Genomic DNA, 24,335 nt, shown 5'->3' with positions numbered 1-24,335 from the left:
TCTCTCTTCCTCTCCGCAGCCATAAGGAAAGCCTAAACTCAATCTTCCTCTTCCTTGTTGTGGCCAACAGATCACAAAACAACACTCATCCTCTTTGTCACGGGTAAAGCACCTCTCTCTATCTCGTTTGCACTCTCATGGGTTTCTTTTAAAACCGAGTTTTTTGTTTAAATTAATTAGATGGATTCTAATTTATCGCTCTCTTTTCATGTCAGATAAGGCGTGGTGGAGCAGCTAGCTGGGTTTGGAGCGGCTGTGTACACATGTTCTTGGAACCAAGCATAACTCTACTGATCAGTGCACTCCAAGGTTGTGGTTATGACTTCAATTCTCGAATTGAAAAGTGTATTTTATGAGAAAGAAAAGGGTTATATTGAATTTGATTGTGGGACTAGGTAAATGATGTTGAGACAAATATCAGGAACCCAACGTCTGGATCAGGAAGCGATGTGTTTATATCCTCTGTTTCTGGTTTGGTGGGTATAGGTTCTGGGACCAACAAGAAGTAAAGGTGAGCTACTGCTCTGTTATGGTTTGTCTCCTTTTGCTCCATAGTCCATAGTCAATATGTTGTATTAAATTTGATGAGTGTGAAAAGGCAAAAGCTAAAGCCTTTTTCATTTTCTCCTGTTCTCCATTTTCAGCTGCAATCAATCATTTTGCAAAAAATCTGGCTTGTGAGTAGGCCAAAGACAATATCAAGAGCACTTCTTTCTACCCTTACCAGAACCTCACTTGTTGAACATGTAATACTCTTTCCTTCTTATGGTCTTTTGGGTGTTACACATATGTTTCAACACTATTTCATTTACAAATTTTTGTGTTTGGCTAAATTTACACCAGAGAAGTTTATATCATGGTTATTCGCCACGAAAATGCACCCACAAAGCCTCAGGCTTCTTTCTCACCCAACAATAGGAATTACATTGAAAGCGAATGTGTTAGTTCTCCTTTCTCAGGTTACTTAGGAATTGGGATAGGCAGTTATATGAATTATATGCTTACAAAGGCACACGCTTAGAGTGAGCATTATATGGACTAGATAATGTTCAGCTTCATTACTTAAATATAGATAGAATAATTGACATACTTCTTACATCATGTTCAAATTAGAACTGTGGCAAAATAAACTTTATCATTTTATTTGACATTTCAATACCTCAAAACTAAATAACAAACTTATCTAGTTACTGGTTTCCTTTGTTTCAAGATGTGAGCAGATCTCAGACAAAGCTGCAAGCAATTATATCTCCAATGGCACTTAGAACCCAAGAAAGACATGCTATAGTCCAAGGGATTCCTCTAGACAAGCATTTTTGGCCTTAGTTCTTTATTTGATCCATTTTGTCATGTTTCAGGTATGTTATTAAACTCTTAATCTTTTTCTTTACCTCGTAAAGATCAATTTGTGGTCATCATGATTAAGATCTTGAGTTTGCGTTTGAAAAACATTGAACGAAAAACCCACTTTCTGTTATGTGTAAAAATTAGATTAATCACCAGTTTCTTTATTTCGTTTAAGGCATGTATTATGTTTTTTAATTCCTCATAACATTTTATTTCACCCTTTCAATTCAGGATAATAACTATTTGTATGTAGGTGTGCTTGAATCATAAGGTTTTGCATTTCAAGGAAGCTGTATTTAATACAAGTCACATGAAGACCTGAAAGCTGCATTCAAACACCTCATTCGATTGGAAGTGGGCTTCGAGGACTAGTGATATAGTGACTGTTACAGATTCAGGTGAAGAATTAATCTTTAGTGCCTACGAATACTGGATAGATTTTATTTGGGAGATTTAAAAATAAGAAAAGGGACAATAATGCTGGCTTTTGCCAGCCCAACATAAGCAAATTTCAAATTCTTTTGATTGGTTGTTTAGAGCCTTATACATGAAATGAACCATAATCACTTGAGAAAATGGCAATCATGCAGAGAAGAAGGGGCGCAAAAACCATACTTAGTTGAGGATGAGATCATGACACAGTTTTCATTTCCCAAAAATCAATGTTCTCTCTTGAGCAGGTGTAAATTACGAGAAATACTCCCTACTCATGTTCCATTAGTGCGACCTTCTATTTTATCTTTCTTTCCTTTTAATAAGTGACATGAGGAGATAGATAGAAAGAAGAAAAAGAAACGAGAGTATGAAAGTTTTTCACTTGAATAACCCATTCAAAATATAATTAATAAATTTGCATATAGCACATTATGCATTTTCTCTAGATTTAATACTTGTATTTTTTTTACAAATTTTTTAATAATACCCAAAAAAACAAAAAACAAAACTACACTTCAATATTTTTATAAATAGTCTATAATAGCTGAGTCTTTCACTGTTTTTTTTTTTCTTTCCATGATATTCTATAACTACAGATTTGGTGGCTTTTAAATTGAGTGGCAAGCAGGATCTCAAGAAACATCCACAATTCAAATTCCGGTGATTGATTGTTTTGAAGAATGGCACTGCCTAATTAATAGAAAAATATATGTACTTAAGAGATTAATTATTTATTTGTCGTCGTTGTTGGCTTGACTTTGAAGTCTTCTTCCCGTCTGTCACCAGGAAAAAGAGAGCGTGAAACTTTGCCCCTACAAACACCATGACAGAGAGAGCCATGTGGTCCAATAAAGTGGACGGATATGATAAGGCATACTCCCATGTCCCACCTACGTGTACTCCGGGGTTTCCACAAAGGCATGGTCATGTTTTTCTCTGACATAGAATATTCTCAGTGTGCTTTGAATTAATATTCTCAATAAGTAATACGATATGCATAATTTGCCTCAATTTATATCGAATTACAAATTAAAAACTCTAAGCAGCACCCCCTTGCAAAAACTATAGCTTTAAAACTTAAATGTTAAAATAATTCCTATATTTTTATCTATGCCGGTCAATTTAGTCACGTTCAAATTCAGTTTAAATTAATTTCAAAAAATTGTAATTGATTATAAATAAATATGCAAATTCAATCTAAAAATAAAATAAAATAAAATAAACTTAAAATATGGTAGAATTGAAAAAATTGCTGGCTTGACATGTCCAAATCAATAGTCATGGCTCATGGCCCAGTGGGAAGTGGGAGGGATAATTTGTTTACGTGGCCTGTGGTCTAGGGTTCCCATTATATCATGTACACGTATGTTGATATTGGTTTCCGTGATCTTGGATTGTATATGTTGATATTGATTTCCGTGGCCTGTGGTCCAGGGTCTCACCTCAGACATGAAGTTGCTGAGGAAATTTCGAGCCAAAGAGTAGAGTTGCTTTGTTCTATAATTAATGTGTTCTAACCCTCCAACTCCGAGTATCATACAATCATAAATTTTTTGTGATATTTGCTACATTCCACAAATATAAAATAAAATATAAAAGATACACACCAAAAAGGCAGGCACAGTTCTTATTTCTTGGATCTTAAAATACCCTAGGCATAATTAACAAGGAGTCCAAACTTGCATTGTTCCTCCTAATCAATTCAACGTCTCCACCACCTTTGATTTATGTAAACATGTCTTCGATGAATACCAATTCTTTCTTCCAGTTGAGGGAATATCTTGAGAAGGATGTTGTACATAGCTTTGTAATACCACTTACTCCATCTCTTGCACAACACAAGTGACCCAACGGCAACTCCAAAGCCAAATGTAAATCCAATTTCGACAATAATAAGATCCCAATTAACCTCACGATGATGTCCAGAATTTGGAGGCCTTCCATTTACTGTTGGTGGTGGTGGAAATCCTGCTTTGTTATCCACTGTCAAAGGATACCCAGATAGTCCTTTGTTACCTGTAAATGAGTCATTTGGAAATGTTGAAAACTGATTACCGGTTGGGATCCTGCCGATCAGTTGATTATATGAGAGATTCAAGGATGCAAGGTAGGTAAGCTTAACCAACTGCGGTGGAATATGCCCGCTCAGCTTGTTCTGTGATAGGTCCAAGGACTCGAGTACCCGCATGTTACCAAATGAGGATGGGATTTCGCCCGTGAATGCATTTCGGGACAAGTTAAGGACACGTAGTGATTTCAATTCTCCCATTCCCTTAGGTATGGGTCCACTGAAGTTGTTGCTTGAGAAGTCAATCAAGGTAAAGATAGATAAAATCTTTACCAGTTCCATCTCGAAACCTTTGCTAGTAACTATTACACTTACACTATACTCTAAAGGAGATATAGCATTTGAATTGTCACGGCAGGATGGACCTCCTAGTCGATTGCAGGATAGAGCGTTAGTTGCTTCTGGGGACTCAAGTGCCACTAGGGAGAGTTTTCTTTTTGTATGTGATCCAACATTTCTTTTTGTAGGGACAGTTTTCAATAGGGAACCATTTTTGGTATCCATCATTTTCTGCCATGTTCTCCAAAGTATTCCCTGTATTTCACCACTGAAATTATTGTGAGCTAGGTCTATGATTTGAAGCTCTGACCAGGTGCCGTTGGTGTTGAGACATTCAGTGCCTCCATAAAAGTTGTTGGAGCGCAAAATGAGGACACGCAAGGTGGAAATATTCTTCAACAAGCATGGGAAGCTATCTGTTATATTATTGTTTCCAATGTTTAAAACCTCCAATATAGTGCATTTAGCTAGAGATTTTGGAACCTTGCCACGTAACTGATTTCCACCGATCTCTAGAATTTGCAATGAACTATCTTCAGTAACTTCAATATTAGAAACAGATCCAGTGAGGTTGTTTCTCGCCAAGTTAAGTACACTCAGATCACGCATTGCAGTCAAGCATTGGGGAATCATGCCACTCAGAGAATTATTGGACAGATTAAGAATCTGAAGATTTGAGGCATAAATGCATATTGATGCTGGAATGAGCCCATGCAAGTTATTGCTTGAAAGAGAGAAGAACAGTGTGTTTGTGAGGAAATCACCAATATTCGATGGTATAGAGTTGAAATTATTTCTCGAGTAATCCAGATATATGGCAGATGGTAGGAAAGTTGGGATTTGCCCATGGAGTTGGTTTGAATGAAGGTCAACAGTTTTCACTTTAGAATCCAATAAAGGAGCTTCTAGAGTTACCAAGTAGTTACAAGAAAGATTTAGGTTAGAAAGTTGATCGAAACTCCATATCCAATGGGGTATCTTGCCTCGGATATGGTTTTCTGAAAGGTCCACACTGGATAATGTGGATTGATTTCTCAAGAAATATGGGATTGTTCCCAATTTGTTAGCAGCCAAATTCAATGAATCAATTTGAGGAAATGAGGAATATGAGGAATCAGTACCGTTGTATAAACTCAGCAAGCTATTGTACGAAAGGTCAATGTTCGTAAGATTTTTCAGTTGTTGAGGGCCATTGAACGGAAAGGCACTGAAATTGTTGGAAGAAAGATTAAGTGATTGAAGGCCTCGAAAATTAAATATAGACACCGATATTTGTCCTTCAAAATTGTTGAAGCTTAAATCAAGGGTAACTAAGTTGGAAGAGACATTAGAAAATGCAAGTTCACCAGAGAATTGATTGTGGGAAAGGTTTAGTTGTGACAATAAGGGAAGAGAAAAGAGAGACGACGGGATTGATCCATGGAAACTGCAATTTGAAAGATCTATCGTGGACAACATTTTGAGGTTGCCAATGGAGTCAGGCAGTGACCCCGAAAAGTTTGTCTCACTTAGAGACAAGGACTGAAGAGATCCAATTTTCTTGGGAAATTCTGGCAAGGAACCACCAAGTTTAAAATTAGCCGAAAGATCAATAGTTTGTAGAGTAGGTACCTGAAAGATCTCGTTGGGAAATGTTCCACTCAACGAACAACCACTGAGATTCAAGGAAGTCAACTTTGAAAATTTGACAAAGAATCCTGGAACTGTACCAGAGATGGTGTTCGAACTCAAATTCAACACCCTTAGGTTTGAAAAGTTGGCAAAGGATCCTGAAATTGGACCGGAGATAGTTTCTCTGCTAAGGTCAAGACCAACAACATGCCCATTACTAGTGCAAGTAACACCAACCCAAGAACAACAGTCAGTGCTTGAATTCCAAGATATGAGTGGGGTTCGACATGAAGATTGATCAAATTGAAGGCTTTTCTTCAAATGGAGCAACGATTGTTGCTGGTCTTTAATACACTGGCTGTGAACTGCAGGGAGGAGGATAAGCAGAGGAGGAACAAGTAAAGCAGCAAAGTTTTCATTTTGGAAAAACTTTTTAGCTGATGAGGGAAAGTGATGAACAAACAACTGATGAGAAAGAAAGGTTGTGGTGGCTTTAATATATATACATGGTAATGGTAGAATACAAGTGGAAAAGGGACACCTCCTAGCTTTGATGAGATTAAATCTTTGTCGTCGCTGCTGGCTTGACTTTGAAGTCTTCCACCAACATCTAATCTTGTAATAGTAACCAGGAAAATAGGACAAGAGAAAAATAATAGGCCTCCACGAGATTCGTGGTTAGTTTGACTTGTTCACTTTAAAGTCAGTCTTTATAATTGCAATTTACATGGCAATAGCTGTAAAGAATTCCGTGTAGTTTTGGGTTGGGTTAAGTAATAGCTGTCATGCGATGGGTTAAGTTATAGCTTCTTCTTTTTTTTTTTTTTTTTTTCTATGGAGAGCTGCTTTTTATAAATAATAGGAATGGATAGAGTTTATCTGGACGTGTGAATAATTATTCTACAAACGGAAGAGTGATAAAACAATTATACATTGGGAGAGAATGAGGAATCAAATCTTTAATTACTCTACAAATGGAAGAGTGAGCAACTTTTAATTAATTAAATCTTTTGCAATAACCATTACTATTCTTTCTTTTATTTATCTATTTATTCCTTACAAAAGAAAACCCTTAGTTCCAAACTACCCTACTAGCTAGCACATTAGTTTGAATTGTTTATATTCTTCATTTTTCATTTCATTCCCGGTTACTAAAACTATGATTTTTGGAATGAGTCAGTGTCTGCTAGAAATTAGATTTCGAAGGCATGATTGGCTCTTATTATTCAACGAGACTAATTATACTCGACCATATCTCAAGTTCTCAACTGATTCTTACTAACTTATTATGTGTAATATTTAAGCATTCATCCGTAATGAAAAGAAAAATTAAAAATAACATATTAATTGTAGGTTTTCTTTCTCCAAAGAAATGAGCGGGTACACTAGTGCAATATCAACTTGCATCATGCATGCAATATCAACTTGCTACTTCCCAACTACCAAATTTTAGCCCAGAAATTTCTCAGTGCATTTTATTCCAAATTAAACCCAATTAAACTCGATTTTTTAAACATTTAACAACCAAAAGAAGCAAACTCTACACTTTTGCAATAGTGTGTGAATTATGGAAAATTTGTCACCTGAGATATTGACATGTCGGATTGAAAACAATGTGAAAATTGTGATGTGAGGTTGCTTTATGGATTGACTTGTTGACTTTGAAGTCTTGCCCTATCTTGTGTAGTGGGCCCGGCTACAGTCTACATGATTTCCTACCTACTTGGATTTTTGGATGAGTATTGACTTGGCCGAGAAAACAGATGATTTCTGTGGCCCAATCTGACCATCAGATACGAAGATGCTGAGGAAATTTTGAACCAAAGAGCTCCATAAACTCGTTTAGCTTTACCTACCTACCAACCTAGTTTCACACTATCATCCCAACTTACAACTAACAAAGGAAAAGCGTAGTCAATTATATGACATCGGACCTCTTCCTTCAATTAACTTTTTTCAATTAGGTAAGGTGTCTATTATAGGGACACAGCCTAATTACTATCAAAAGAAAAAAAAAAAAAAAAGGTGAAAAACCAAGTTTAAAACTGTTAATGGTAATCTATAGATTGAGAATTTCATTTCCCAAAAAATTAACGTGATCTCTTTAGTGGTGTGAATAATACAGAACGTAGTACCAAAGAAATATACTTAAATTTAAATATACACTTCTAAACCTTGTCAGCAGCCTAAATGTTATGAAGATTGAAGACGTGGCCAAAATCAAGTGCATCTAGCCCAACCAAAAGTTCCAAAGTTCTTGTCACTAACCTACATGTTTAAAAAAAAAGTAGATTATGCAAGACTAGATGTCAATGACTAAAACAACTCAACAAATCAATATGAATAGTACCAAACATACCTTTAGTGGTGCAAGAATTAAAGCAGAGTTCTTTTACAAACTATGGTTCAAATTGATAGTTTCACAATATGAACATTAATTACTTGCACAAACCTATTTCTGTTTGCTGGAAAAAGTATTATTTGCATAAGAGAGCTGCTACAAAATTCCACAAAGTTCCCTAATTTCAAATTTAAAAAAGAAAAGAAGAAGATGAGATCTCCTTTTGAAGGGGAAAGAAAGATACGTAACTAATGCATGTAAAACACAGGGAAGAAAAGAAGAAAAGCAGACTAGATATCTCTCTCTCTCTTCTCCCTGCATTCCCCCATGACCATCACCCTCCAAACACCAAGAATTCTACAAAAAGCAAATGGAATTCTACATCCAAAATTCAAATGTGTATGGATTATTAAAAGGATTAATTACACTTTAGTACCGGCCCCTACGGATCAACTATTGTATGAAACCGTTGCGAGGAATGTTTTCTCGCTAGGAGAATTATAGAATTAGAATTTTCGAAAGAGGAGTGAGGACATAATTTTTTTTTTTAAAAAAAAGTTTAAATGCAGACATCAAATTTCAAATTTGTGATGACATATCAATCATGATAAGGTAAACTAGCTTTTGTTATTTTGTTTTGTTTTTTGCTTTTGATGATACAAAGTGATATCAAATCAAGCGGTATTGGTGATGAGGGATCGAACATGACTTTGAGTAGAAGGGTAAAGATTCTTAATCACTTGAGTTACAAACTTATGAGCTAGCTTGTATATACAAAATATTACTATAGGAGTACAGTAGTATTTTTTCATTTGGTTTTGACCCAGTTCGACCTCTGACATGAGGGAATTCCGAACCAAAGAGCAGAGTTTCTGTCCTGTTATATATTCAGGTGAATAATTAATCTTTAGATCCTATAAATACTTCGACTAATTTTTTTGACAAAAACAAAAAATATTAGATAGATTTGGGAGATTTTAAAATAAGAAAAGGGACAAGAATGTTGGCTGTTGCCAGCCCAACATAAGCAATTTCAAATCCTTTTGATTGGTTGCAGAACCTTAGACATGAATTGAACCATAATCACTTGAGAAAATGGCAATCATGCAGAGGAGAAGGGGCACAAAAATCATAATCAGTTAAGGATGAGATCATGAGACAGTTTTCATTTCCCAAAAATCAATGTTCTCTCTTGAGCGTGTGTAAATAACGAGAAATATTTCTCTACTCCTGTCCATCCTGATTTTTTATTTTTCTGAATCATCGCCTTTAATGACTATACGCTTTTAACATTAATTGTGACGACAGAAGCACATTTCTTATTTGTTGGATCTTGAAATAAAGAAAAAGAAGGCGAGGGTGAGCCCCAGGTACGGTACTTACATACCCAACTTAATTAAGACATGAATTCATTTCAGCTAATCAATCTGCCACTGTATTGCATTCAAGATACACATGATGAACAGAACAATCCCAACTTATGTCTATATAGTATTGGCATCCCCACAACATAGCAGCGAGAGGATGTTAAAACACAACTGCACTACAACAGCCCATCTATATCCCAAGAAATTTTGAGACCAGGATAGATGCCCCACAACTCATTTCTAAGACTTGTTTGACACCAAAATTAACAGCAAATCTTGTAATCCACTACCCAGTCAGAGCTATCTCTTTGTACACCCCAGTAGCAATGCGCACATCCTCTCCTTTTCTGCACTCACTTGTGTTGATTTTAAATCACTCCTTCATTTGGGTAATTCGGGTATTGCCAAGAGAGACCTAACCATGATACGCTAGTTATAACACTAACTCTGGTGGCTTTGTAAAAGCAGCTGAAGGAAATCTCCTCCAACCAAAAAGAGCAGGGTTGCTCTGTTACAGATTCAGGGAAAGACCTAACTATGATACGCTATAAAATTGAGTGGCAAGGCAAGATCTCAAAAAACATCCACGATTCAAATCCTTGTGATTGGTTGTTTAGACGTGAAATGAACATTAACAGTAGAGAAAATGGTAATCAATTGCAGAGAAGAATGGCACTGCCTCTCACAATAATTATCGAAAGGTGTATACCAAGGTGTTCATTGAATTTACCAAGGTTACGAGTGGAATAGGATTAGAAGGCATATGAAAGTCATGACATGATTGAACTCCATGCAATAATGAAACTTTAAAAGAAACAAAAACTAAGGAAACCAAAGACAGTTTGCATTGAACTCACATTGAATAACATTACATAAATTATTAGGGCATAATTAAGCTAAAATATGACAACATAATCACATTGCTAATCAATTCAGCGTCTCCACCTATGATTTATGTGCACATGTCTTCGACTTGTTGACCCTATATAGCTAGTGGGGCCGGCTACAGTCTACATGTTGGTTTCCGCCTTGGATTTTGTGGTGAGGATTGACTGGGTCTAGTGGGAAAAAGCAGATGATTTCTGTGGGCTGTCCTCTTGTATGTTCATGTTGACTTCTGGGTTGGACGAGGAATTCTCCATAATCTTGTAGGGGACGTTTGGTCCGACCACAGACATGAAGATATGCTGAGGAAATCTCGAACCGAAAAGCTCCATAATCTTGGATTCAAGTTCACATTCTATAACAACCTTGCATATCGTTTAGCTTTAATATTGAAATAATATTGCTTCTTTTTTTGTCAGATAATATGCGTAGTGTTGTAAATAATATTGGTGAAGACCACATAAAGAGAAATGATGGAAGAAAAATGATGGTGTTGAGTATGGTAGTCAAAAGAAGAAATGATGGTGTTAGAAGTGGGATGATTAGTCAAAAGATGAAATTATAATGTTGGGGAGAAATCATTATGTCTCCATTAGAAGCCTTTTACTTTGCTTATAAATAGGCTTGCTCATTCACTTGTAACACACACTAAAATGAAGAGAAGAATGAGTGAGGAAAGAAAGAAAGGAAGAGAAGGAAGAAAGAGGGTGAGTAAGTAGAGAGAAAAATAGAGTGGAGAGAAATTTCTCCAAGAGAGAAAAAATTAGTGAGCCACATATATTGTAAACACTAAAGTTGTAGCCCTATTATTTTATATAGTGGAAAAGTTACTACTGCTGCTCTCCGGGGACGTGGACATAGCCGAACCTCGTTAAATACTGTGTCTCATTTACTTTACGTGCAGCTCAATATTCGCACATATCTCAATAATTTTATAACACGTAGACATTTTATTCATATTTTTTCTGTCTCGTTTTTTTTATATTTTAAAAATATGGTATTTTACTAACTGAAGTATGGAAGTAATTTCACCTATAGATTTATACTAAAATCCACGTCATTGAGAGCCCATGCTAACAATTTGGGGTTGTGGACGAAACTCCTCCCCAAAATCCACGTGGTTTACCGCCTACGTTGCTTGTTCCAAATATGGGTTGGGCTTGAAAGGGAACAAGCTCAATAGGCTGAACTGTCAAAGCCGAAGAGCACCTCTTTCCCACTTGTCACATGCACATTTCCCACACATTTCTCAAAAACCATCCACCGGTAAGAGAAGCTTCCGGTAGAAGAAGTGACCGTTGGTTTCAAGCCGTTGATTCGAAGAGTGACAGAGTCTCACTGAAAATGGATATTGACGAAACAGCCAAAGGTAAGCCCTTTTTCTCCAAAACTCTGCGTTTTATTGCTTTAGGTCTTCACCTTTGGTTATCACAGAACTTCATACGCTTTTTAACATTACCAGAAATTCCTGTGCTAAAAGGCGAAGAAAAGCATGGAAAGCCAATCGTGGTAATATTGATGGGCGCACCTGGAAGCGGCAAGTCCACCTTCTGTGAACATGTCATGCGCTCCTCTACCCGTCCCTGGGTTCGCGTCTGTCAGGTCTTTCTTTGTGTCTTCCGACTACAATGTGTTCGACGAAATGCCTCAGTGTGTTTCGAAAATTACTATTTTCAGGACTTGATGCGATAGGCATGATAGCTGTTCATTTGGGTTCTTCTTTCTGTGCGTTAGATTTTGATTTCTTGTGTTTTGTAGGACACTATCAAAAGTGGTAAAGCTGGAACCAAAGCTCAGTGTATAGATAGTGCAATCAATGCATTGAAGGATGGGAAGAGTGTGTTTATAGATAGATGCAATCTAGAGATAGAACAACGCAATGAGTTTGTTAAGCTTGGTGGTCCCCAGGTTGATGTTCATGCTGTGGTGCTTGATCTTCCTGCCAAGCTTTGTATAACGCGGTCTGTGAAGCGAACAGGCCATGAAGGAAACTTGCAAGGTGGGAGAGCTGCTGCGGTTGTGAATAGATTGCTGCAAAAGAAAGAACTGCCTAAACTGAGTGAAGGGTTTGCTAGAATCACTTCTTGCCAGAATGAGAGTGATGTTCAATCTGCCATCGATGCATATAGTGGACTTGGTCCTTTGGATACACTTCCCAATGGTTATTTTGGCCAGAAGAATCCCGGTGCCAAAATTCAACTTGGCATAATGAAGTTCTTAAAGAAAACAGATGCTCCTGCTAGTTCTGAATCAATTTCAAAAAGTATTCCGGATTCTAATGCTTCTCAAATTACTGAAGAGAAGGATGCCTGTTTGAAAGGAACAGGTTCATTATCTGAGAATGCTGGTAGGGAGTTAAAGGAAGGTGAAGAGCCAGTTGTAGGCTCAGCTGGCGGCGATGTTTCTCTTAAGGATGCTCCTACTCTGGCATTTCCCTCTATATCAACAGCAGACTTTCAATTTGACCTCGAGAAGGCATCTGACATTATTGTTGACAAAGTCGCAAAGTTTGTGAATAAGCTTGGAAATGCTAGACTTGTTTTAGTGGACTTGAGTCATAAATCAAAGATTTTGTCTTTGGTAAGGACTAAAGCTTCAGAGAAGAACATTGATTCCAACAAGTTCTTCACATTTGTAGGAGATATCACTCGGCTTCATTCAGAAGGGGGTTTACACTGCAACGTAATAGCTAATGCTGCTAATTGGTAAGCTTTTAGAAAAACTGTATGTAATATGCATGTAAATAGTTCAGAATACCGAAATAGTTATATATATACATATACATATACATATATATACATATATATATGTGTGTGTGTGTGTGTGTGTGTGTGTGTGTGTGTATTTATGTATGTATATATATACTGGAGGATATGCCAAAACCTGGGATTATATATTTGTTTGCATATTAAGTAGATTGAACAAAAAATATTATGTTGCAGGCGACTCAAACCTGGAGGTGGAGGTGTCAATGCTGCAATCTTCAGTGCTGGAGGTCAAGCTTTGGAGGTTGCAACCAAGGAGCAGGCCAAATCTCTGCTTCCTGGGAATGCTGTGGTTGTGCCTCTCCCTTCAACTTCTCCACTGTTTTGTAGGGAAGGGGTAACCCATGTCATACATGTTGTTGGACCCAACATGAACCCACAGAGACCAAATTGTCTGAACAATGACTACATCAAAGGCTGCAAAGTTCTCCAGGAGGCTTACACTTCACTTTTTGAAGGTTTTGCATCAATTGTAAGGTCCCAATCGAAGTTACCCAAGGGAAGCATTGAAAACCTTCAGTCAAAGATGACAGAGTCACAAGATCACCCTGACGGTATACCTAAAGATCATTTTACTAACAGTGATCAAAAGAATAAGAGAGAGGGTCTTCATAAATCTGAGAGGAGCAAAAGAAGTAAAGGATATCGGGATGAAACTGAAGATGCCTCTGATTCTAATGCTGGTAAAGTAAACCTGAGCAACAAGTCTGATGGAAGCAGGACTAAATCCTGCGGTTCATGGGCTCAGGCTCTCTACAACATTGCTATGCAGCCAGAGAAGCACAGGGATGCTGTACTAGAGATATCCGATGATGTTGTTGTACTGAATGATCTTTATCCAAAGGTAAATGTCACCTATTATATTCTTCACCATCCTCTTCTACTTTTTAGCTGATTAAAAAAACTTTGGAATTTTGCAGGCACAAAGGCATGTTCTGGTGGTGGCACGATATGAAGGTCTTGATTGCCTGGCAGATGTACGTAAAGAACACCTTCAGTTGTTAAGGACAATGCATGCTCTTGGTTTGAAGTGGGCTGAGAAGTTCTTGCATGATGATTCATCATTGGTCTTTCGGCTTGGATATCACTCGGTATGCATGATACTCTGCTTAGAGCTCGTTGTTATATTTGTTTTCTTTGACATTGTCTTGTGAAGGCCCTTTCCCTCATCCTGGACAGTACAGAAACAATAAGTATCCATATCAGATATGCAACTCTTTAGGTTTGGGTAGAAATTTCTTTATGGAAATCGTGAGTGACATGGTAGTGTGCTTTTAGTAATGTGTCTTCTCCTCTATCGTTTTGTCCCATCTCTTTATCTTGAACATACTTTTAATGTGGAATAGGAAGCAAGAGATATGTATAACACAAAAAAGTCCAAGTGATGGAGATAACTGGTGCTCCAATTATGGAGCTGAAAAACGAGACTGCCTAATAAGTACTTTTGGATGTTTTCTCTTGCAGGAACCATCAATGCGACAGCTGCATCTGCATGTTATTAGCCAGGATTTTGATTCAACACATTTGAAGAATAAAAAACATTGGAACTCCTTTAATACTGCTTTCTTTCGAGACTCTGTGGATGTAATGGAGGAAGTCAGTAGTAATGGAAAAGCAATTCTAAAAGATGAGGACAGCATGTTGTCCATGGAGTTGCGATGTCACCGGTGTAGAAGTGCTCACCCCAACATACCCCGATTAAAATCACACGTTACAAACTGTCGAGCCTCTTTTCCAAGCACCCTGCTCCAAAAGGGTCGTCTAGTGCTCACGCCATGCAATGTCAGCATTGATGCGTAAGTGTGCCACCAGCCATTGTATCTCGTCCAAATTTTGTTGTATATAAACAACAGATGCTTTGTGATTGGCGAAACTGGTATTGCAATGAGATGCTTGGTATGGTTTTTCAAGATTCTCAATTCTCACAAGTTTCTCTGCCCGTGGAGGGCCGTGAGAAAGTGTATTTTCATAGCCCAAGGAACATTTGGCTAGCAGCTACATATGACTTCCCATGGCCCCATAGTATTCTCATGCATGCAGCATGTTAGTTTGGCTGTCGACTTGACTCAATGAATGAGCTAAATTAGCTGAACTCAAGAAAAAAAAAATGCGGGAATTCCAATTTTGATGGCATGGTTAATGGAATTGATGCTTCAACCCTCAAATTTACGGTTTAGCACAACGAAAACTGCATAGAAAAATCACACAAAAAATCTTGAAAATTATAATTAAAAAGATATTACTCATATCTTTGATTATCAAACAAACAAATAAATAATTGAAAACAAATAAATAATTGAAGTATTTCGTAAGAAGTATTTAATCATGTGAGTTTTGTCGTCTCTGAAGTAATTTAGAAGGAGAAATTATATAATTTAAAGCCTTCAAACATGGTTGGTAGAACATGTACCACGATTTGATAATCTATCAACATATGATTCCATTATCGTTTTTTTTAATTTCATTCTTGTTCCTCATGGGATTTTATTTAATACACACACCTACACTAAGATTCCGAGTGTCGTCAACGCTAATTGTTTGTAACACAGAAAAACGAGGACATATATTTCCATACTCCTCTCTGTCCCAACCTCCACCTGTGCATAATTAACAATAAACCCAGCAGCAATTATACAAAACCACCGTGACAGATTGCAGGACATTTGGGTCAATAGTTTAGGTCTAAAAATGCTGGCAGATGATGACAATGATATGACTATAGTTACTGTCATCAACAACGTTGTTTGAACACGTGGATTTGTCCCCATAAACAAGTCAAAAAAGACACCTTGCTTTGCGCAATTCATTTGGGATCCACATAAACTAAAATATCAGAAGATGCTCAAATTCAAAGGGGAATATACATAGAACCCAACAAAAATTCAAGTAGAACAGACACCGTTCACCAAGGGAAAAATTTAAAAAAAAAAAACAAGAAACATAAGAAACCCTCCACGAGAAAGAGAAACATTCTAATGTTTCAGAACAAAAAACACTCCATTAATGAAGGCCATGGCATGAAAGAGTTTACTGAGGATTGGGTGGGCGGCTGTTGGCAGCAGAAACCCTAGACCCCCACTCAAGCAACTCTTTGCTGGTATCATCCTTGTGAACTATCACCTCAATGAAGCACAAGCTATCCTTCTTGTCCCCAGTTGCAGTCTCAATTGCTTCAATCAGCTCCTCTTCATAACGGACCTGCAAAAGTAGTAAATTCAATTACAAGGAATGTTATGATCCAGGAAGCCCTTTGATTAAATCATTAATTAGTGAGGTTAAAGGAGATTAAGAAAACGAATTAACAAACTAATCACCTTGGTTGTCCAGCACTTGCCCTCCCCATTGTGGATGGCATCAACAAGTCCTGTGTAGTTCCAGTTCTTGATCACATTGTATGGTCCATCATGGATCTCTACTTCAATGGTGTATCCACCATTGTTTATCAGGAAGATGATGGTTCTCTGCCCATTTCGAATCATTGTCGACACATCTTGGGCAGTCACCTATTAGGCATTAAACAACAAAATGTAAGAAATTTATGGAATCTCTGTGAGATTTCAGTGTCTGAAATAGGAGAAGCTCAAAGAAACTCTTCAACACTGAGAAACGCAAATATGTCAATCTTTGCTTCACATTTCAAATGCAATTTTCTACAACCACTCTCTATAAGATTCAAATACAATTTTCTACAACCACTCTCTATAAGATTCCTATTTGTAAACTACAGAGTTCTGGAGATTTACGTGCTTATATGCTTGGCTTTGATCAAAATGAGAAAAGGAATCAAATGTACCTGAAAGCTCCCATCACCGATAAAAGCAAGCACTCGCTTCTCAGGAACAGCCTGAGCATACCCAAGAGTTGCTCCAACTGACCAACCAATTGATCCATATTGCATTTGGAACTCGTACCTGCAATGCCAATTTCAAAATTCCAATTAAAAGCATGAACCAAAACATAGAAAGGAACATGAAAGACCATATTTTATCCTTGGCTTACCCGCAACCAGCCGGCAATCTCAGTTTCTGGCAGTTAAACCATGAGTCCCCTGTCTCAGCAATCACAGCTGTTTCACTTGACAGCATCTTTTGGACATGTTGAAACAGAACATTAACCCTCAAAGGTTCTCTGGGTGCACACTTTAGAGGGTGTCCATCAGGAACAAAGATCCTGCGGTAGTTCTCATGAGCAGTGTTGTTGTGGTTGAGCTTCTTTGCTAGTGCTCTGAGGAAATCCTTCATGAGAACACAACCAAATGAAGGGCCATTTGCTATTGTCACACGATCGGGCTGCACGATGATTGCCTTCTCTTTCTTGAGAAGGAGAGAGTACCCAACAGAGCTGTAGTCATTGAAAATTGGTCCAGCAAACAAGTATGCATCTGCAGACTCCACAATCTCAGCACAAAAGGCAGTGCTCACGGCGCCCCAATATGTCCCAATGAAATGAGGGTGGTGCTCAGGCACAAGCCCCTTTGCTGAAGGCATCACAGCCAGAGCATAACCACTGGCATCAGCTAGTTCAACAAAGGCATCACCAGCATGTGCAACTCGCAGTTTAGGCCCACCTACCATAACTGGTTTCACTGCCTTGTTCAAGAACTCTGCAGCTGCCTCAACTGCAGCCTCTAAGCCCCATTGATTGCTCAATCTGTACAACAAAACAAATAAATCAATCCTATACTTCAAAATTAAAAAGCACAACCTTTAATCAACACGTCATCAAATGGAATTTTAAAAAAGCCTAAAACTTTACCTGGGAGACAATGAAAATGGAACTGGTTCCCGGATAAACGTAGGATGGGGAATCCCAGCCAAGTTACAGCTTATGCTGATGTAAACAGGCTTGCTTTCTTTCAAAGCAGTTGAAATTGCCGTATCGATCGATTCATGTGCATCTTCGAGATTATTTACGACGGCCTAATAAAAACCCACATACCAAAAATCAGAACTTTGAAAAATAAGGGCAAATCAAACTCGCTATGAATCTTTTAACCAAATCCATTAGAAACCCAAAAACAATCAATGAAATTAAAATAAAAAACCAAACTTTGATCTCATACTGACCTGATAGCAAGTGACGGTCTGAAAGCACCTAAGCTCTTGGGTAAAATCAGGCAACCCGATAGTGTGGTGAAGAATCCGGCTGGTTCCATAGTCATTAGAGTTGGGTCCTCCAACTATACAAATCAGAGGCAAGTTCTCACTGTAGGCTCCAGCGATCGCATTGAGAACACTGAGCCCCCCCACAGTGAAAGTAACAACACACGCGCCGACGCCACGAGAGCGAGCGTAGCCATCAGCGGCGTAGCCGGCGTTGAGCTCGTTGCAGCAGCCAATGTTGGTGAGCCCAGGCTCTGCGATGAGGTGGTCGAGGAGGGTCAAGTTAAAGTCACCGGGCACAGTGAAGACGTCGGTGACGCCGATTTGGACGAGTCGGCGAGCAAGGTGGCGACCTAGAGTGGCCTCGGACGAGTTGATCACGGTGGAGGGGACCGAATTCTGAATAGCCATAGCGGTGCCGTTTGGCAGGCTGCCCACTTCGTTGCTTGCGGGCTTGCAAACGTCAAGTGCTCCGATTTTGGTGTCCATGGATTGTTGAGTGACTTTGATCACACTCAGAAACACTCAAAACAAAAGAAAGATGGAGAGTTTGGACTTGAACAATACAAATCGAAACTTTGTGATGAAAATGTCGTGTAGCGAGAAATGGGATTTTGGGTTTTTGGGTTTTTGGGTTTTTGGTTTTTTGATGTTTGGTGGTGAAAAGGGAGGTGGGTTTTTATAGGGTGGTCGGCAGAGAAGGGAAGATACCAGGGGCGGTTTCCATGAGAGGCGTTCCGTGAAGGCAGTGGGTGGCAGTGGATTCTTAATACAGGTGAATGAGTGAGGAGCAAGTATTATAATAATTGTTTCTGATTTTTCTGAGTTTAGTTTAGAAAGCACTAGAAAAATCTGATTATTTTCCAATTAAAATTGCAACTTAGCTATGGAATTTAGTGACCCAATCAATGACAAGAACTCTATAATAGTGCAAACTTTTAATTTCGAATCTCTCTTTTCTTTTTTGGGTGAAAAAATAAAATAAAATAAATTTATGGGGTGGGAAGGCTACCCCATTTCAGAGCCAACGTATAACAAGGACTTTTTGATTTCTTACCGAGGACTTAGAATCGTAAAAGACGTTGGTTTTTTGGACAAAATATCACCATCTTGTTTTGCTTTATTCTGTTTTCTTTTGGATCTTGTTCAATTGGGTTGGAAAATATCATAATTATGTGTGGCTTTAGTTTAGTGACAAAGTTAAATGCATATAACTCCTTTGAATTCTAATATTGTGGACCTAACATACAGACCGTGGTCAATATGCAAAAGATGAACAAAGGTAAAACCGTAGAAGGTAACAGTAAACCAGTAATTATATAAATGAGTTGTTGTTGTTGTTGCGCGTGAAACGGTTTACAAGTATTGACGGTGGACGTATTTTCGTGGCCCTGAAGAAAAGCCAGTCAAGGCGTCAACGAATAATTAGCTGTAGTTTTACCAAATAAAAATTAATTATTAGCTGTAATTAATCTGGTTTTTTTAAGGCTTAAAAGTTGTTTTCGTTCCTCCTTTCAAAACACACAAATTTAAATCCCAATCTCAGCAACTCGCAATGAGTGACACGTGGCTTTCTGATAGTAATCTTGGCTCGTAACGGCTCCTCCGGAGTCAAATTACCAAACCGACGTAAGTATACACAAGGTTGGTGTAACGAGACGACGACGTGATGGAATAATACTGCATCCGAGAAAAGGAGAAAATCCACGGGTTTTGGAAACCACAAGAGTCGCCGGTAATTGGAAATTTCCAAGTTTTGGAAGCGAGCGGTATGCATAATGCATGCACATTGCAGTGTCGAACAGAAGCGTTGTGGAGTCTGATTCTCATTGTCTCATCATGTGACGTGACGCAATCGCAGGAACAAATGTGAGGGCGTTATACTTTTCCACTACGGTCACAGACCAGACTCTTTGTCTTTGGTAAGTCGGACTGGGCACGTCTCCATTGTCTGGCAGTCAAACCATAAATTAAGCAACGTTTGAGGTTTTTCCTCCCCAAAATAAACTGCGTTCTGCTTTTTTTTTTCTTTTCTTTTTTTTTTTCAAAAAACCTGTGGGCTCCAGTCTCGGTTTTCTTTGAATTCATGTGTTCTTTAAAGCTCGAACATCACACAAAACTTTAAAGGACACATGAACACAGAGAAAACCCAATTCAATGTTTCAAGGCTTGACAAACTTGTCGAGCAAAACTGCACTCACAAAACAAGTGGTTTATTGTTTCTGTGACTTGATTGCACGGAAGACAGCGAGCCAAGTGGTCTCCGTTTCTTTGGTGTGACCGTCACATTATCATTTAGTGTTCTCATTTCATGTAATATAATACAAATTAATGATATAATTTATATATGTTATAGACCTAGAATGTAGCATTAATACACGAGTTATAATGTCTTACTATTGGGGACGTTAGAGAGAGAGAGAGAGAGAGAGAAAGAGAGATGGTGTAATGGGTTTGGGATTTTTTTTTTTTTTTTAGTTTCTTTTTATCTTTTAACTTTTTCAATCAATTAGAATGTTCATTAATTTAAAAAAAATATTTATCTGTTTTTTTTTTTAATTCCATAAATTTTAACAGTTTTATTGAAAAACTTATTTTTGGAAAAAAAACAAGTTTTGTTTTAGGGAAGTATAATTCGTTCTTATTTTCAAATATTTATTTGATTGAACTTTTAGTGTTTTTTTTTTTAAAAAAAAATTTGATTGTTTAAGTTAAGTTGTAAATTGAAGGAAATATAAAGTTAATACATTTAATAAGGGTAAATTTGGGAACAAAAGATATATTGTCTAATGCATTAATGTCATTGTTTTAAGTGTAGAGAAAATGACACATGTCATTAGGAGAATGGAGAAGGTCCAAAAGAGAAGGTTGCTAGCATTCTCCTTGTAAAAATACAACTCCAGCCATGTTCCCTATCCACCTCTTAAAATAGGGAGACCTCTAGGAGCTCCTAAATCTGAGGAGAGAAAAAGAACTCATAGTGGCTCCCTATAATTTAATGCTACTTTATTTAATGAGTATTTCAAACCTTTATTTAATGTTAACTATTTTTTATTTTTTTTTTAATACAGATGGACCAATCAAAAAAGAGTTATAACATTTATGACTCCCTAAACTAGAAAGCATGATTGAAGTTTAAATTTTATAGAGAGCTCCTAAAATAACTTTTATATGTTTTTAACTAAAACTTAAAGAAAAAAATAGAGAGCATGATTATGGATGCTCTAACATTTTATGTAAATCAAATTAGGGGTGTGCTTCTATCACAAGGGGGTGCTTGATAATTTCTCAACCATTAATGAGGGAGTACCAAATTGTTACACGCTTTATCCATGATTACCGATATCATTTTTTTTATAAACTATTTATATAAAAGATGTAATTTACTTGTTACATATCTATTAAAATATTTGATTGGATTAGATTTAACAAGAATTGGATCGTAAGCTCTAATCGGATTGAATTAGAAAATTTATAATCCAATCTACATTATATCGAATACGAATTGGCTTAATTTATAAATTTCAAACCGATAAGCACCCCTAATAGCACTCCATTGATGCAGTTGATGACCTATATATGAGTGTACTGATGAGGGCTTGGTTGGCGGCTATTGGCTGCAGCAACCCTAGACCCCCATTGAAGCAGCTCCTTTCTGGTATCATCCTTGTGAGAACTACCAAAGGATATTTGTGCTGGCCAGCCTCTGAAATGTGGTCCCGGAGAACTTTTGAGGGTTAATGTTCTGTTCCAACACTATCCAAAAGATTTTGTGATAGCTGAGACAGGAGACTCATGGTTCAACTGCCAAAAACTGAAATTGCCGCAAGGATGCCGGTAATTAAGCCATGGAGAGAGTTTGGTCTTAGTTTGATGCTTGTTTTAATGGTATGGTTTCTTGAACAATCACATTAATGAAGCACAAGCATTCCTTCTTTTCCCCCTCTACAACCTCAATTGCATATACTAATTGATCAGACAAGCACCCACATGAAATTATGTACCTCACATCCAGGTAAATAATGTTATTATTAGCCATGAAAAAAACTTAGTGAAAAATCGTGTTACCTATGAGTTAGGAACATAAATTAGAAGACTACCTATAAGTCAAATATAAAAATAGATAAATAAAATTGTTTGTTACCTACAAAAAATAGCTAATTATTATAACATAAATAACTATTAATTAATTCAAGCCATAAAGGGCAACATTGGAACTAAAAATGATTTTAAAAATAATAAAAAAGAAGATTACATCAAAAAATATTTAAAAAGAATGTAATCCTATGTGACACAAAAGTCAAAAGTCTTATATCAAAGTCACTAAATCCAAAGTTTACAATATTTACCCGACAGCAAGTGACGTTCTGAAAGCACCTAAGCTCTTGGCTAAAATCAGGTTACCCAATTGTATGGTGAAGAATCCTATTATCAGCCTCATAGTCATTGGAGTTGGGTCCTCCAACGATACAAATCACAGGCAAATCCTCACTGCAGGCTCCAGCTATTGCATTGAGCACTAAGCTCGCCCATAGTGAAAGTAACTATGCACGTGCCGAAGCTGCCCGAGGGCGCGTAGCCTTCAGTTGCGTAGTCGGCATTAAGCTCGTTGCAGCAGCCGATGTTAGTGAGCCCAGGCTCGGCTATGAGATGGTCGAGAAGGGTTAAGTTAAAGTCACCCGGTACAAAGAAAACGTCTGTGACACAAATTTGGAGGAGTCGCCGAGCCAGGTAGCTACCCAGAGTGGCATTGGACGAGTTGGATGAGGGGATAAGAGTATTTCTGCACGGTGGAAGTGGAACCAACGTTGTGTTGGGGGTTCAGCACAACGTCATTTCTTGTGGGCTTGTTATTACACACGTCAAGTGCTCCATTTTTGGTGTCCATGGCCGGAGATAGTCGACTTTGACCCCACTTAGAATTAGAAACACCCCAAATTCTGGGTTTTATAATGGCATTTGTGTTGTAGATGTCAAACAAAGTAGGGCAAACGTTCAGTTATGCTAAGATACACATATATTCTCATTTTTCTCTAATATGGAAGTATTTATACAAGTACAAAGATGTGTTAACCCTAAAGAAAATATTAAATATATCTAAATTACAATAGGAAATAAATCTCTATTACAATAGGACTAAATAATAATTGATAACTAACCAAAATCCTAACTAAATAAGGAACCAAAATCCTAACTAAGTAAGGACTCACCAACACTCCCCCTCAAGTTGGAGCAAAGATATTTCGCACGCCCAACTTGACAAGCGAGTCATAGAACACCATACTCGACATTGACCAATTGAACAACTGTAGAGAAGACCTTATCATAAACCACAAGTAAAACAACTGACAAACCCTAACAAATAAGCCACAAAGAAGAACACATAAAAACAAACACACAGAAACCTTGTGAGCACGACAGTAGATAAGGCAGAACACAGAAACCCTGTGAACACGATAATAGATAAGGTAGAACAAAGAAACCCCGCGAGTACGACAGTAAATAAGGCAAAACACAAAAATCCTGTGAGCACGGTAGTAGATAAGGCAGAACACAGAAACTCTATGAGCACGACAATAGGTAAGGTAGAATACAGAAACCCTGTGAGCATGGTAGTAGATAAGGCAGAACACAGAAACCCTGTGAGTACGTCAGTAGGTGAAGTAGAACCAGAAGCAAGTGAAGAAATAAAGGCATCAACATTGGGCATGGTGATGAATGGTGGGGTGGTGGCAGCGGCTGCAATAGCAAGGTAAGTGGTAGCAACGGTAGCAAGGTAGGCAACGGCGACGGGCTAGGATTATAGGCTAGGTATATAGTGCAGCAGAAATAGGTTTAGGGTTAGGGTTTTTTATGTTGTAGAGACAGATCAAAACACAACAACATGGCATCGGCAATGACCATAGCATTGGAAAGTGAAGCAAATAAAGGCAACATCAACGGCGGCAACAACAGCCACGACAATGACAACAGTAACGGAAAACGACAATGACAAATTCTTCCATATTAACTTTAGCTAATTCACGCAGACACACTTTTCTTCACTCCCTCTTTCCCCCTAAAGGAGAAAGGTCGTTGAAGCCAAGAAATAAACAATTTCTTCATGTGATACGTCAAGTAAATGGGGCAAGCAAC

At 37.8% G+C, this 24,335-nt stretch overlaps 3 protein-coding genes across 4 annotated transcripts; 1 reads left to right on the top strand and 2 right to left on the bottom strand.

Moving 5' to 3' along the window:
• Positions 3,285-7,338, bottom strand: LOC18773200 (receptor like protein 30). Its single transcript, XM_020565886.1, has 2 exons — positions 7,324-7,338; positions 3,285-6,205 (listed from the first exon to the last, which is right to left on the bottom strand). The coding sequence occupies exons 1-2, from the start codon at positions 7,336-7,338 to the stop codon at positions 3,485-3,487; spliced, it is 2,736 nt and encodes a 911-aa protein (XP_020421475.1). The 3' UTR covers positions 3,285-3,484.
• Positions 11,421-16,030, top strand: LOC18775191 (transcription factor bHLH140). 2 transcript variants are annotated; one of them, XM_020566899.1, is made up of 6 exons: positions 11,421-11,702; positions 11,814-11,935; positions 12,092-13,038; positions 13,276-13,942; positions 14,019-14,189; positions 14,563-16,030. In XM_020566899.1, the coding sequence occupies exons 1-6, from the start codon at positions 11,561-11,563 to the stop codon at positions 14,896-14,898; spliced, it is 2,385 nt and encodes a 794-aa protein (XP_020422488.1). In that variant the 5' UTR covers positions 11,421-11,560; the 3' UTR covers positions 14,899-16,030. The 2 variants fall into 2 exon arrangements, with proteins under 2 accessions (XP_020422488.1, XP_020422487.1); XM_020566898.1 differs by having other exon boundaries at positions 11,422-11,702; positions 11,796-11,935.
• LOC18775031 (pyruvate decarboxylase 2) lies at positions 15,871-19,274 on the bottom strand. The gene is made up of 6 exons (XM_007208247.2): positions 18,165-19,274; positions 17,854-18,017; positions 17,098-17,748; positions 16,892-17,009; positions 16,413-16,601; positions 15,871-16,296 (listed from the first exon to the last, which is right to left on the bottom strand). Exons 1-6 carry the CDS (start codon positions 18,687-18,689, stop codon positions 16,126-16,128), a joined length of 1,818 nt encoding a protein of 605 aa, XP_007208309.1. The 5' UTR covers positions 18,690-19,274; the 3' UTR covers positions 15,871-16,125.

Source organism: Prunus persica, chromosome G6 (genome assembly GCF_000346465.2).
Source record: "Prunus persica cultivar Lovell chromosome G6, Prunus_persica_NCBIv2, whole genome shotgun sequence".
Taxonomy (NCBI): domain Eukaryota; kingdom Viridiplantae; phylum Streptophyta; class Magnoliopsida; order Rosales; family Rosaceae; genus Prunus; species Prunus persica.
Note: the sequence above shows the minus strand (reverse complement) of the source record. Positions and strands in the feature narration are given on the sequence as shown.